We start from the raw sequence: 11,148 nt of genomic DNA, 5'->3' as shown, positions 1-11,148 counted from the left end.
GTGAGGCGCGAATCGAGCTATCGCTTTGAATGGCGTTGAACTGAGATTTCGACTAGAAAATGTCCATCGAGGGGTTTTCAATCATCATTTGGCGAACTAAAGCCGGTTCCCAAGAATGAGGTGGACAGGAACTTGGGGCATCGGCCGCGAGGAACGGGACGATGCTGAAGAAGGTATGGAAAGAAAGCCGACCGGGGGCCGTTGAGTAAGAAAGGCGTGCCCAGCACGAAGAGAAGCACTGTTCGGCCCCCGAAATATCCCAAGGCTTCCCAAGAAAGATCCCGCCGTTGTGCCACCAGCAGATGGCTGCGAAACAGCAAAAGAAGGTGTTCCTTCTTCACTCTTGGATGTACGAATAGGCAAGGCGCCTTGGCGGGCAGTCGCGAAAGATCTCAATGCACGCGTTGAGTTGTGGGGCATTAAAGTGGGGCAAAGTAGCGCTGCTTGGCATCGCCCTCAATGGAGCAGTGGAAACGAAGGGGAGCCATGAATTCAAGAGACTGGAAGAAGCTACGAATCATTGCTAACTAATAGTAGGGTGTACATGTGCCATATTTGCTAGTTGCTTTCTTGAAAATAAAGCCGATGCAGGAATATCTCGCAAAGTTGTGAAGCCTCTCAAATCAGCTCTCCCCGTTCGTTCTTTGCCATGAATGTGGTTCTGATGCGTTTGCCATGCTTTGTTCTTCGCACCGGTTTTCTTTCTCACTCCCTCCTACTCTTACCCACGCGCCCCACTCTCCATTTTCCCGTTCCCAGCTAGACGGTTAAGCAACATCCTTTGTTCATAGGAGACGCCCATCACACTTCTTCCTCTTCATCCTGTATCTCCTCCTCCTCGTCAGTAGTCTCACCACTCTCAGAGCCAACCGCTTCGGCCCTAGTCTTCTTGGTCTTTACCTCCCGTTTCCGTGTCGAACCGGCGTCGTCTTTGCTCCGGTCAAGCAGATGCTCCAACGGGCAGTCGGGCGCCTCGTTCCAATCCTTGGTTCCTGGCTTGGTAATTTTCCTGCATTTGAAGCATGTCTGGCCGTGACGGATGAACAGTTGGTGAAGCCCATACTTCAGATGATCCGGGACCATGAAATCGCCGTGCCGGAAACAGTTGTCGGGATCCGTTTTCTTAGGAACCCACCCGAGCCACTGGCAGAATTTGTGGACGTGTGTATCCACGGCAAAGCTAGGCATCTGCAAGCAGAATAGAGTGACGCAAGCGGCCGTCTTTATGCCGATACCAGGGTAGGTTACAAACTTTGCGAGGGCCTCATCTTTGCTCATGCTGTGCATGTGGTCCAGAGAGAGGAAGTTCTGAGCGGTCGTCCCGGTAGCTTCCGCCTCCTTGCTCGGGTCCGCGGCGATACCTGGGGGCGGCGTTCTGCTTCTCTCTACACCTTCGTCATGAACCATGTCGAGAATTTGCTTGATATGGCGGCTTCTCTTGGGGCCGGTACCGGCGACCCGGATGACCTGTGCAAGCTCCTCGTGTGAAGACGAGCGGACCTTATCCCATGCGATGCTTCCAGCGCCAGTTCCTTCCTTTCGGAGCCCGTAGTGTTCAACCAAGCTCCTTATGGCCGCATTTGCACGAGCCATCTGGGTGTTCCCACTGATCAAGGTCCTCAGCAGGGCATCAAGTACGCAAGGGACCTCACCGCAGCCTGCGACCGTGAGAGACGCTGCGGGCATCTTTTCGGGCTGCTTCACCTCCCCGTGCAGATCTGTCAAAATCTTATGGACTTCCTCGCAGGCCGCAGCCGTAGGGACCCGTCGGTACGGGTATGGGGTGAACCCAGGCGTCAGTCCGTACGGGTTTTCCTTTCCCCTCTTCACCATCTGCCGATAGTTAGGGTCAAGGAGATTACTAGCATCAACAACGATATTCCCCGCAACTTTGACAACCGCGTTGTCCTTGATCGCAACACCCTTGATGAGCACAAGTTTCAGAGTATCTTTATTGAGAACATCCCTAGTTTCAACACCAACACTAGTGATACCCAACTTCTCGTTGGGTGGACTCAGAGCACTGGTTGCTAGTTGTTTGGCCGCCCGAGACAATCGCACGCGTTTGGCCAGGCGATGATCATCCAGGTTGACCAAGGTGTCGGTACGTTCTTCTGCTTTGATCACCAACGGGTTTGCTTTCTTAGCGCTGGTTTCGGAATTGGTAGTTACTTTGGTGATTCGAAGGGACAGGCGAGTCTGCCTGGTTTGTCCGGGAGTGTTGTGCTGTGACTGAATCACAGGTTGTGGGGCACCGGCAGCTTGACCTTGATGTAGGATCTGAGTATTTGACGTATTGGTGTCTGGCGGCAAGACAGATGCAGGTTCAAGTTGTTGAGCCTGTGCGTTGCTTGTTCCAGTTATCCCGACCCCCATGCCATGAGGTAGCTCCCAACCCCCTTTGACAGGCGGCCCGGCTTGCTTCGCATTGCGTTTGCGCTTTGACTTCTGGACACCCCCTTCAATCAACACGCCGGCGGCTGTGGGAGGTTCCCTCTTGAGTGTCGGTCGGATGGGCGCCACAACATTGCCGGTGGCTGTGGCATTATTGAGTCCGCTTGTTGCCGATCGTGTCTGCATTGTGAACAAAATGCTTTGATGCAGGTGAGGTAGGTAACGTTTAGTATCAATTCTAGTTATTAACTGTTGTTAGTAAATTTCTACGCCGATTGGGGCCGACCGACCCAAAGAATGCAAATGCCATTATAACAAATATGCCCCTGAGACGGCGATGAGGCCAGGGGCACCGCTAAGGATACCAACTCATTAAGCCCCATTGATATCTAGCCCATTTCCTAGGATTGTCTAAGACGTTGGCATGTGCCTCGCCCAGTTTCAAGGCGAACTAGAAGCAAAAGTAAATTGCAAGGTCCTGGGGAGTACCTCAAACTAACGCACGAAGTTCAAACTTAATTTCACGTCAATTGCGAAACAAGGAGCTGTAAGCGCCCAAACCAAACAAAAGCATGGAAGCATGGGGCTCGAATGATTGTCATACTTAAATCGGCGGCATTGGACCCCGCGGACGTCGTTGAACTTTCCCGGGAATGGAGCTCAAAGGCGCTGTAGATGGAATGGTTGACCGCTGCGCCCTTGAACTAAGAAGGGGTAGAGTAAAGTCGTGGTTCTTTTTCGTTGTTGGGAGGTTATTTAAGCCGCCATATGTCCAAGTCGGTGAACTGGAATGGTATTGCGTGAAACGCGGGGTAAAGGAGGAGGAGGGAAGGGAGGGTTAAGGCAGATAGTTGATAAACAGGTGGCCGATGGGTAGCCTAGTGTTCTTTCGTCCGATTTGGGGATGCCAATTTAAGTGAGTTGAGGCTTTGTTAGTGAAGTGTCGGTCATTGTGCGGGTGGGGAGTGAGGGAGGGGTTTGATGATGGGGGTGGCGGACGGCAACTGTGGAAGGGACGACCGTGATGCGCCTGTGCCCGAGTCAGTATTTACTCCGAATATTAGCCGTGACGATGGCGCTACCTATGTAAACAAAGGCAGCATTTCTCAGGGGACTATCGGATCGGAGTTGAGACAAGATCAGGGCAAGCTGTTGTGGCAAGTACATAGGCCCAGCCCAAAACTTGAGAGTGAGTAGAGGCTATGAGATAATCACATCGCCCTCAAGTCACCCCACCCACCCCGAGCGTCCCAGGAAACTTGACGTGCCCTGGGGGTATATACTCCCCAAGTCGAGGTCGATGTGAACAAGGCAAAACATTTGTGGAAGATCTTGTGTATCGATCTGATTAAGTCGCCGCGGAACAATTTGGGGGAGGAAGACACGACTTACACTCCTGGCTGTCCCAGCCTTGTAAGACCTCCCAGGGACCCATGCGGGTTCCTGAGCTACCAGGAGGGTTTAGTCTATGTTCTTGACAATGACCCGTGGGGGAAACAATGGTGCAATGGTATATCAACACTCGAAAAGCAGTACTGTCAAGCGAGCCTGGGTTCTTGAGTAAATTGTTCTATCTGGTGCCCCATTGAGTACACGGACAAGGTGCTAGGAGAAGTGCGCTGGAAGCGCACGGGAGTATGTGTCGAAGCAGCACAATGGGAGTGCCTTACAATGATATGACGAGACAGGCTCGATTAGCCGTGCCAATAACACCTAGGCAGCCCAAAGACTTGTTAGCCACAATTCAGGACTCATGGGTTCCAAACAAAATCCAGCGAAATATGTCGCAAAAATCAGAATAATTCTTCTCCTCATTGGAATCTCGGCAGTCAAGGTTTTGTCGAATTTAAAAGTCATCATATGAGTACATCGAACGATATGAGAATACAGAAATCAAGGCACTTACAAATTTTACTGATTTGAAATCTGCGACCGCCATGCGACAGATTGCATAGCGGCATAGTCAACTAGGACAACACGCTTTCTTGTCTTTGTTGGCATTGAGCCCGGTTGAGATTCTTGGGGAGGGAGTGTTGGAGACGAATTGGAAATTTTGGGGGTGGATCCGAGCGCTGGACCCACAAAAATGCGGAACGGAACGAGTAATTCTTCCCGGCGAAATGACTAAGGCCAGACCCTAACCCTGGTCTCCGTCGCAACCCCTATTTTGTTTACCTGCTCCTTTGTGCCCCTGAATGTGCCCCTGAATCGCCGTCGAGTTGCTTTCACGGCATCAAGCTCCTTTCGATCTCGTGCTCAGTCTTGACAAACTTTGTAGTCATACTAAATTGAGGTTTTAGAGTAATGTGCTTGGCCAACAATGCGGGGCCTGGTTTACAAAGGGCAATCTCTCATGCTTGTTATTTTGTCCCTAGGTAGTCGTCGCGCTTGAGGGGTAGTTCACAACCCATGATAAAGAGTGTTCCTTTCTTCAAGTTGCAAGATGCTACTTTTGCCAATGTATATCTTACTTGTTATTATTTCAGTCTTTCAATTGATTCTTCCTCATCCCTTTAGTCCACATCTAAGCTGGCCGCATTGTGCATCGGGGGTTCTGCACAGAGATAGGAGCCCTGTTGTGCGGGAGGGACGGAAGGTTAGAGATATTCGCATCTCATTTGATCGTGGCATGCTACAACTACTCATGGTTCTGCTTATGTCGTGATGCCGGGGCGGAGACCCCCGATGCAATCCAGGCCGGATTTAAGTTTATCTCAACCACCCCGAGCGGAAACTGAGGAGACAAAAAATGCATTGCTGGAGGATCCTTCCCCATATTTTGAAAATGAAGAGAATGTTGATGATTTGGTTCTCGTGGAGATAAAATCAAAAACAGCTGCTGTGATCCGGCCCGGCCCCAGCAAGAGGCAAATAAATACTCTCACACCCGTGCCTTTTCAACCTCCATTTCGCTTTTAGGTACCGAGATTCTAGAGCTTGTATGCGCCCAAACCTTTTATTTTTATACTACTTCAAGTTGCTTATGCGGTAAGTCTCAGAGTTTTAGCTTTTCCCTTTTACCTGGCGGACTCCAGCTGCTTCAGATTGTTAACCGCATCTTTGCAACCTTTGAGTCACGATGTCGTTGTCGTAGGTCTCAAAGGCATGCTTGATTGTCGTTCTTCCTCCATCAATTTATACGTTCTTCATTTCCATTCTACCTCCTTCCGACTTGTTCACACCCCTCTGCTTTCTATGATCTTTCCCGAACGGGGCTGCGAGGCCATGAACCCCGTAAGGGCTGGTCAGGGTCAACATTGATGATGGCTCAAAACCATTGGGGGAAGCTCGCACATCTTTCAGAATCCTTTTGTTTCTTGTTCTTGCCCTTCTCAACTGGAACGCCCGCACACACTTCAAACACTTTCTTTTCGTCGCATCTTGTTTTCATCGCATCTCGTTCCCCAACACCCAAAGTCTTACTTGTCCCATAGGTTCAGACGATGGCAAGTCAACGACAAGACGACGTCCTCCTTGTCGGAGGTAGTGCCGGCATCGACAATCCCATCACCATCGACGACGGTGACGATGATAACGACGTTGTGTACATTGCCAGGCGTGCCCGCCAGTTCGAAGAGGAAACCCGGGCGGGTCAAGAAATCCTGCGGCGGGTAGCCTCCACCAACCGATACCACGCGGAAGGCGCCCGCGGCGAGGAAAGCGCCCGCAGCGAGGAACTTAATATCGAGGCGCAGATCGAGGAGGTGCTGGAGGACGGGGTCGCTGAAGTGATCGACCTGACCGGGGATGGAAACCGCGTGGTGCCGTCTCGCGCGGCGTCGGTGAGGCCCTTGGCCTCGGTCGAGGACGAGGAGCGTGAACTCAACAGCTTCCTCCTCAGCGATGGGTCTGAGGTACGCCCTGGCCTCACCGTGGAGCTGGAGATCCCCATCGGAAAATTCAACAGCACATTCGTCCGCGTCAAGACCATCGTCCAACCCCGATCCAGCTCGGAGGTTGAGATCCGCGGCTTGGGGCTCACCCGAATCCGCGAACTAGAGGGCTTACTCTCAACCAACGAGAAGCGGAACGAACTTGTCGTCGTCGAGGAAGTCCGGCCGTTTAGCCCCGATCATTGGGAGAGACAAGGGTTGGTGAGCGTCAGCCCCAGCCAGATCGAGAAGCTCAGGAGAATGAGGATGACAAACGCGCCATTCCCGCAGCATCGTTTCAATCCCGATCTCAAGAAGAAGGGAAGAGCGTGGCTAGAGGAACACGGGCTCCTCGTTTGCCGGCACTGGTACCGGCTGCTCTACAACAGCAGCAAACGCGATAGGCCGACCGAGCATGTTCTCAGAAATCTGACCGAGAAAGAAGCCGATGGAGACTACACCGCATCCGATTCCATCAAGCTGATCCAGTGGAGGGGCGGCAGGACTCCCGGCGGCTCCCATATCCCCGGGCAAACCGGCCCTCCTGTGATCGACCTCGAAGCCACGGCTTCTGACCCGCCCGCGAGCCCCCCTCGCCGTGTGCCAGGGCAGAAGTATACCGCGGGAGACCTGTTTTGCGGAGCAGGCGGCGCATCGCGAGGGATCACGCGCGCCGGACTTCAACTCGTCTTCGCGGTGGACAACTGGGGACATGCCGTTCATACCTGGAAGAGCAACTTCCCGACACTCCGAATTTACCACATGGACGCCGAGGATTTCATCGCGGCAGACCACACCAGCCACACCGTCGACATCCTCCACCTCTCCCCGCCGTGCCAGGTCTGGTCCCCCGCCCACACCGTGGCCGGCAAAAACGACGAAGAAAACATGAAAGCCCTCTACACCTGCGCCCCCCTCGTCGCGAAGCACAAGCCCCGCGTCTTCACCGTAGAACAAACCTTCGGCCTCACCAACCCCAAATTCGCAGCCCACTTCCACCAGTTCCTCCGCGAGTTCACCGACCTCGGCTACTCCATCCGCTGGGGTATCATCTCCCTCGAAAACTACGGCGTACCCCAAACCCGCAAACGTCTCACCATCATCGGGTCCGCCCCGGGCGAGGCACTGCCGCCCTTCCCCGCGCCCACCCACAACGAACGCGGCACCAACGGCCTCAAACCCTGGGTCACCGCCCGAGCTGCTCTAGACCCGGCCGCCCGACACCGAGATCACCCGCTCAACCAGCCCACCCGGGCGGCAACCCCCCCGCCTAGACTACCCTGGAACGCCGACGGGTTAGTCAAAACCATCACGACCAGCGGCGGCATGAACTACCACTGGTCTGGCACGCGGGATTTCACACGACTTGAATATGCCCTGCTGCAGACCTTCCCCACCTGGCATCGGTTCGAGGGAGCGTGTGTCAAGAGACAGATTGGGAACGCGTTTCCGCCTGTGGTGGTCAGGACTCTGTATGAGCATCTGGTTGATTGGTTGCTGGAACAAGATGGGTTTGGCCGTGATGCTCGACGGGCGGTCCCGCTTGATAGCGTCGGTCCGGAGGATTACATTAATCTTGAGGACGGCGCGGGTGAGGTAGAGGAGGTGTTGGTGGTGGAGGAGGAAGAGGACGAGGATATGGTAGAAGTGGTAGCGGATGGGGACGATGGCCACGACGACGACAACGATGATGAAGCCGTCGTTGTGTTATCGTCCCGCCCGTCACCTGCTCCCCGTCAGCAGCGGAATCAACACAGAAGGCGCGTCGGCAGTAACCCCAACAACGGAGCCCCGGTTTCCGGCACCACCATCGCCATTACTGCTGCCACAGCTCGAGTCCACAAGAGGACCCGCGTCCCTCCCGCATCACCAGCACTCGCGCCTCACCGTCTCAGCGAGTCAGTCCGCTTGCTCAACCGCGCTGCAAAGATGGAAGAGGATGGGGATGATCATTCTATGGCGGATTCGGTCACCATGGGAGGTAGTTCAAGGGCTCAATCCCTTGTCAATATGAGGTCGGGGAGTGTTGAGATGATCGGAGCCACACCGATGGTGGTAGATGAGGAGGATCCTATCCACTTGGGTCCTATTGACTTGACGGCGGGTGAAGTGGAGTTGGGGACTGCTTGGGAACCGATGCTGCTTGACTGAGGGATGCATAGTTGCGCGACGGTGAGGCAAGGAGGGGGTTTATTCTAGTCAAAGGATTATTTACTTTATTTATTACGGATTGCTAATCGAAGTTGCGTGGGGGAAATCTATCGGTTTGAGGGGGAGGTTATTAAAGCGCAATACCACAGGAGCTTCACGAACGCCGTTCTATCGCTGCAAGGGATTAAGAACTATGCTTTCCCATCAACGCATCGCTTTCAAGTGAAATCCCGGACATTTCCGGGCGCGACGGAAGCAAACGTGAAACAACACGTAAGATAAATGTTGCCGAGTTGATTTATATAGGGCGACTTCGCCGAAACCCGTGATTAAGTATGAAATTTGCGCCTTGTGTCCCTGAAGCTCCCGTCCCTTTCCCAGGCCTGGATTGCAACCAAAACCAGAGCCAAAATCAAAACCAAAACTGAAACTCAAACCCAGATTGATTTAACAAACAAACCATCGACACTAACCGGTGCCGACTCGGACAATGATAAGAGCCTTTGCTTTATGAATCCCCAAAGACTAACGCCACGGATGCCACGCACGACCCTCAAAACGGGGTCTAACACCGCAAAAGGAAGGAAAAAGAAAAGTGACCGCTTCAAGTATTCCCAGCCCGCGACTTTATTCCTCCTCGCTCACCGAGCTATCACTCTGGTGGCCGGCATCTCCATCCCCACCGCTCTGCTGAACTTGTTCAAACTCCGCCGCCAGCGCCGCTTCAAGATCGCCAATGTCCTGCTCCAAGGCGTCGTCCCCATCGTCGTCTTCGTCCCCGTCATCAAATGTGTACCGATCGGGCTCGACGGCGACGGGGCTGGCTGCTCGATTCGGCTGAGGAGGACTATGCCGAAAGGGCTGGTCGTAATCATCCTCTTCCTCGTATTCGTCTCCTTCCTCGTATCCTTGGTCCTCGAGCTGCTCGGCCTCGTACCCGCCCGTCGTCGCGCTTGGGTTGAAATCGTCTTCGTCTGACTCCCTCTCGGCGGCAAATTCGGAGAACCGCCGAGTCATGGCTTTGAACGGCGGTACATACTGGCTCGTCGCGCGGAACGCGGCTGGGTTGCCCTCGGGGTATTCGACCGTCAGGCCTCCATCGTCATCGTCATCGTCTTCCTCGGATTCCACAGGCGATAACGCAGGGCGTTTCGGCTTCTTTTCTTCGGTTTGTGGTAACGTAGTTTCTGGTTGCTTCTTGGGCGCAGTGAGGTCGGGTAGCGTCAATTCCAATGGCTTGCTCTTTTCGGCCGGGGCGGCTTTGGACTTGGATGTATCACCACCAACATTCCTGCCGCCTCTGGCCTTGGTAGGCGTTGATTTGGCCGAGGTTGATTTCCCAGGTTTGTCACCAGCCTTCCCTTTTAGCTTTTTCGGGGTCGCGGCAGTCTTGACTTCGAGTTGGGGGAATTGTTGGCGCAGGCTCTCAACGTTGCTGTCAGCCGGCGTGCGAGTCACATTCATGTGGAAAGTAGAATCCACGCGATGCAGAACAAATGCCTTGCGGGCGGGATCGAATATGAGGACATAGTTGTCGTCATCGGTCGTACGGACGCCGTTGTATTGGTACTTGTCTCCGCGGTCGTCGAACCCGAGGTTGTAGGAGTCGTCTTTTCCGGACTTTTTCAAGCGTGCTGTGTTCGGTGCGGTATCTGAGGATAAAGTTGGCCGATGGTTGTCTACAATGGACGCAATCGTCAGTACAAGTCAGTGGCACTGGGAATCGGTATTCTGGGCCTTGGACGAGGCCCCGGAACCGCGCGTTGGGTTGGGAGAAGCTGACATCGAACGCCTGTGTATGTTTCTTTCGACGATTTCCCAAGCAAGGCGTCGCTAAGAATAACGGGATATTTCCCGGTTTTTGTCGGGTCGAGAAGCCCCTGGGCAGCCATCGCGAAGGGCCAGACCTGTGTTGGAGGATGCGGTAGTTGATGGAGTGCGATTTCGGGGAATGTGGAGGTTGAAGTTGGGAGCACGCCGTAACGAACAGGGGATCGGTCTGGGCGGGCATGGGAAGCGGTCAGGGATGGTCGCTGCAAACTGGCGTTACGTAATCGCCCGTCAGCAATTTCCACTCTTTCCGCGGTGCTGTGGGGTTCAGGTCAAGATGCAAGGATCAAGCGATCCGGTTGGGTTTCCCCGGATTTTCAGCCTTCTTGGCAAATGCGGGAAGGTTTTGTCTTCGGGTTTCAACACAGAAGCCGCGCAGGTTGCTGAAATCATGTGAAGGCGCGCGCTGATGTATTCCGACGTCTGTTCAACCTTTTGTGCGGCGGGTTCCCGTAAAATGTAGAAGCAACCTTCCGTCTGGAGTCCGTTCCTCAACAGCTTCCGAGCCGCCGCCTCATTGCGCCCTTTACCCCGCTAAACGAAACTGGACAAGCACATGCCGTCTGAAGGGTTTACAAGACTTGCTCCACCACGGAGGTTGACGATGACACCATCCTACGGTACAACTACATGGCATGACTCTGGCCATGGACAAAGGAGTAACTAGGTACAGTACTACAGGTACTTATCATGGAGGTGCGAGTCAAAATCTATGGGCCCAGTCCCCGCCTTCAAAAGTTGAAAAGTAGAACCCTCCCCCTTTTGCGCGATGGAAGGGTTTCGTTGCCCAACATGTCGGTCACGCCGCACCACACATGCGCGACACCCAACTTTGAATGACTCCTGCTGTGTAATCTGTGTTACATGCTACCCGAAGATCTCAGCACAATGCGATGGCGCA

The 11,148-nt window shown here is 53.8% G+C and overlaps 3 protein-coding genes across 3 annotated transcripts; 1 reads left to right on the top strand and 2 right to left on the bottom strand.

Annotated features, from left to right (window-relative positions):
* Window positions 1-801: 801 nt before the first annotated feature.
* C8A04DRAFT_10743 (DNA glycosylase) lies at window positions 802-2,580 on the bottom strand (the record flags this gene model as incomplete). Its single annotated transcript, XM_062776697.1, has 1 exon — window positions 802-2,580. One exon carries the CDS (start codon window positions 2,578-2,580, stop codon window positions 802-804), a length of 1,779 nt encoding a protein of 592 aa, XP_062638761.1.
* Window positions 2,581-5,837: 3,257 nt separating this feature from the next.
* C8A04DRAFT_35897 (S-adenosyl-L-methionine-dependent methyltransferase) lies at window positions 5,838-8,778 on the top strand (the record flags this gene model as incomplete). Its single annotated transcript, XM_062783335.1, has 4 exons — window positions 5,838-6,005; window positions 6,090-7,857; window positions 7,921-8,281; window positions 8,724-8,778. 4 exons carry the CDS (start codon window positions 5,838-5,840, stop codon window positions 8,776-8,778), a joined length of 2,352 nt encoding a protein of 783 aa, XP_062638760.1.
* A 266-nt stretch (window positions 8,779-9,044) lies between these two features.
* C8A04DRAFT_35876 (RNA polymerase II transcription elongation factor-domain-containing protein) lies at window positions 9,045-10,309 on the bottom strand (the record flags this gene model as incomplete). Its single annotated transcript, XM_062783331.1, has 2 exons — window positions 9,045-10,096; window positions 10,201-10,309. The coding sequence occupies 2 exons, from the start codon at window positions 10,307-10,309 to the stop codon at window positions 9,045-9,047; spliced, it is 1,161 nt and encodes a 386-aa protein (XP_062638759.1).
* Between the last annotated feature and the right edge of the window lie 839 nt (window positions 10,310-11,148).

The sequence above is a fragment of the Dichotomopilus funicola genome (assembly GCF_033296635.1).
Source record: "Dichotomopilus funicola strain CBS 141.50 unplaced genomic scaffold C8A04scaffold_16, whole genome shotgun sequence".
Taxonomy (NCBI): domain Eukaryota; kingdom Fungi; phylum Ascomycota; class Sordariomycetes; order Sordariales; family Chaetomiaceae; genus Dichotomopilus; species Dichotomopilus funicola.
The sequence above is the reverse complement of the archived record's forward strand: the minus strand, read 5'-3'. Positions and strand labels throughout refer to the sequence as shown.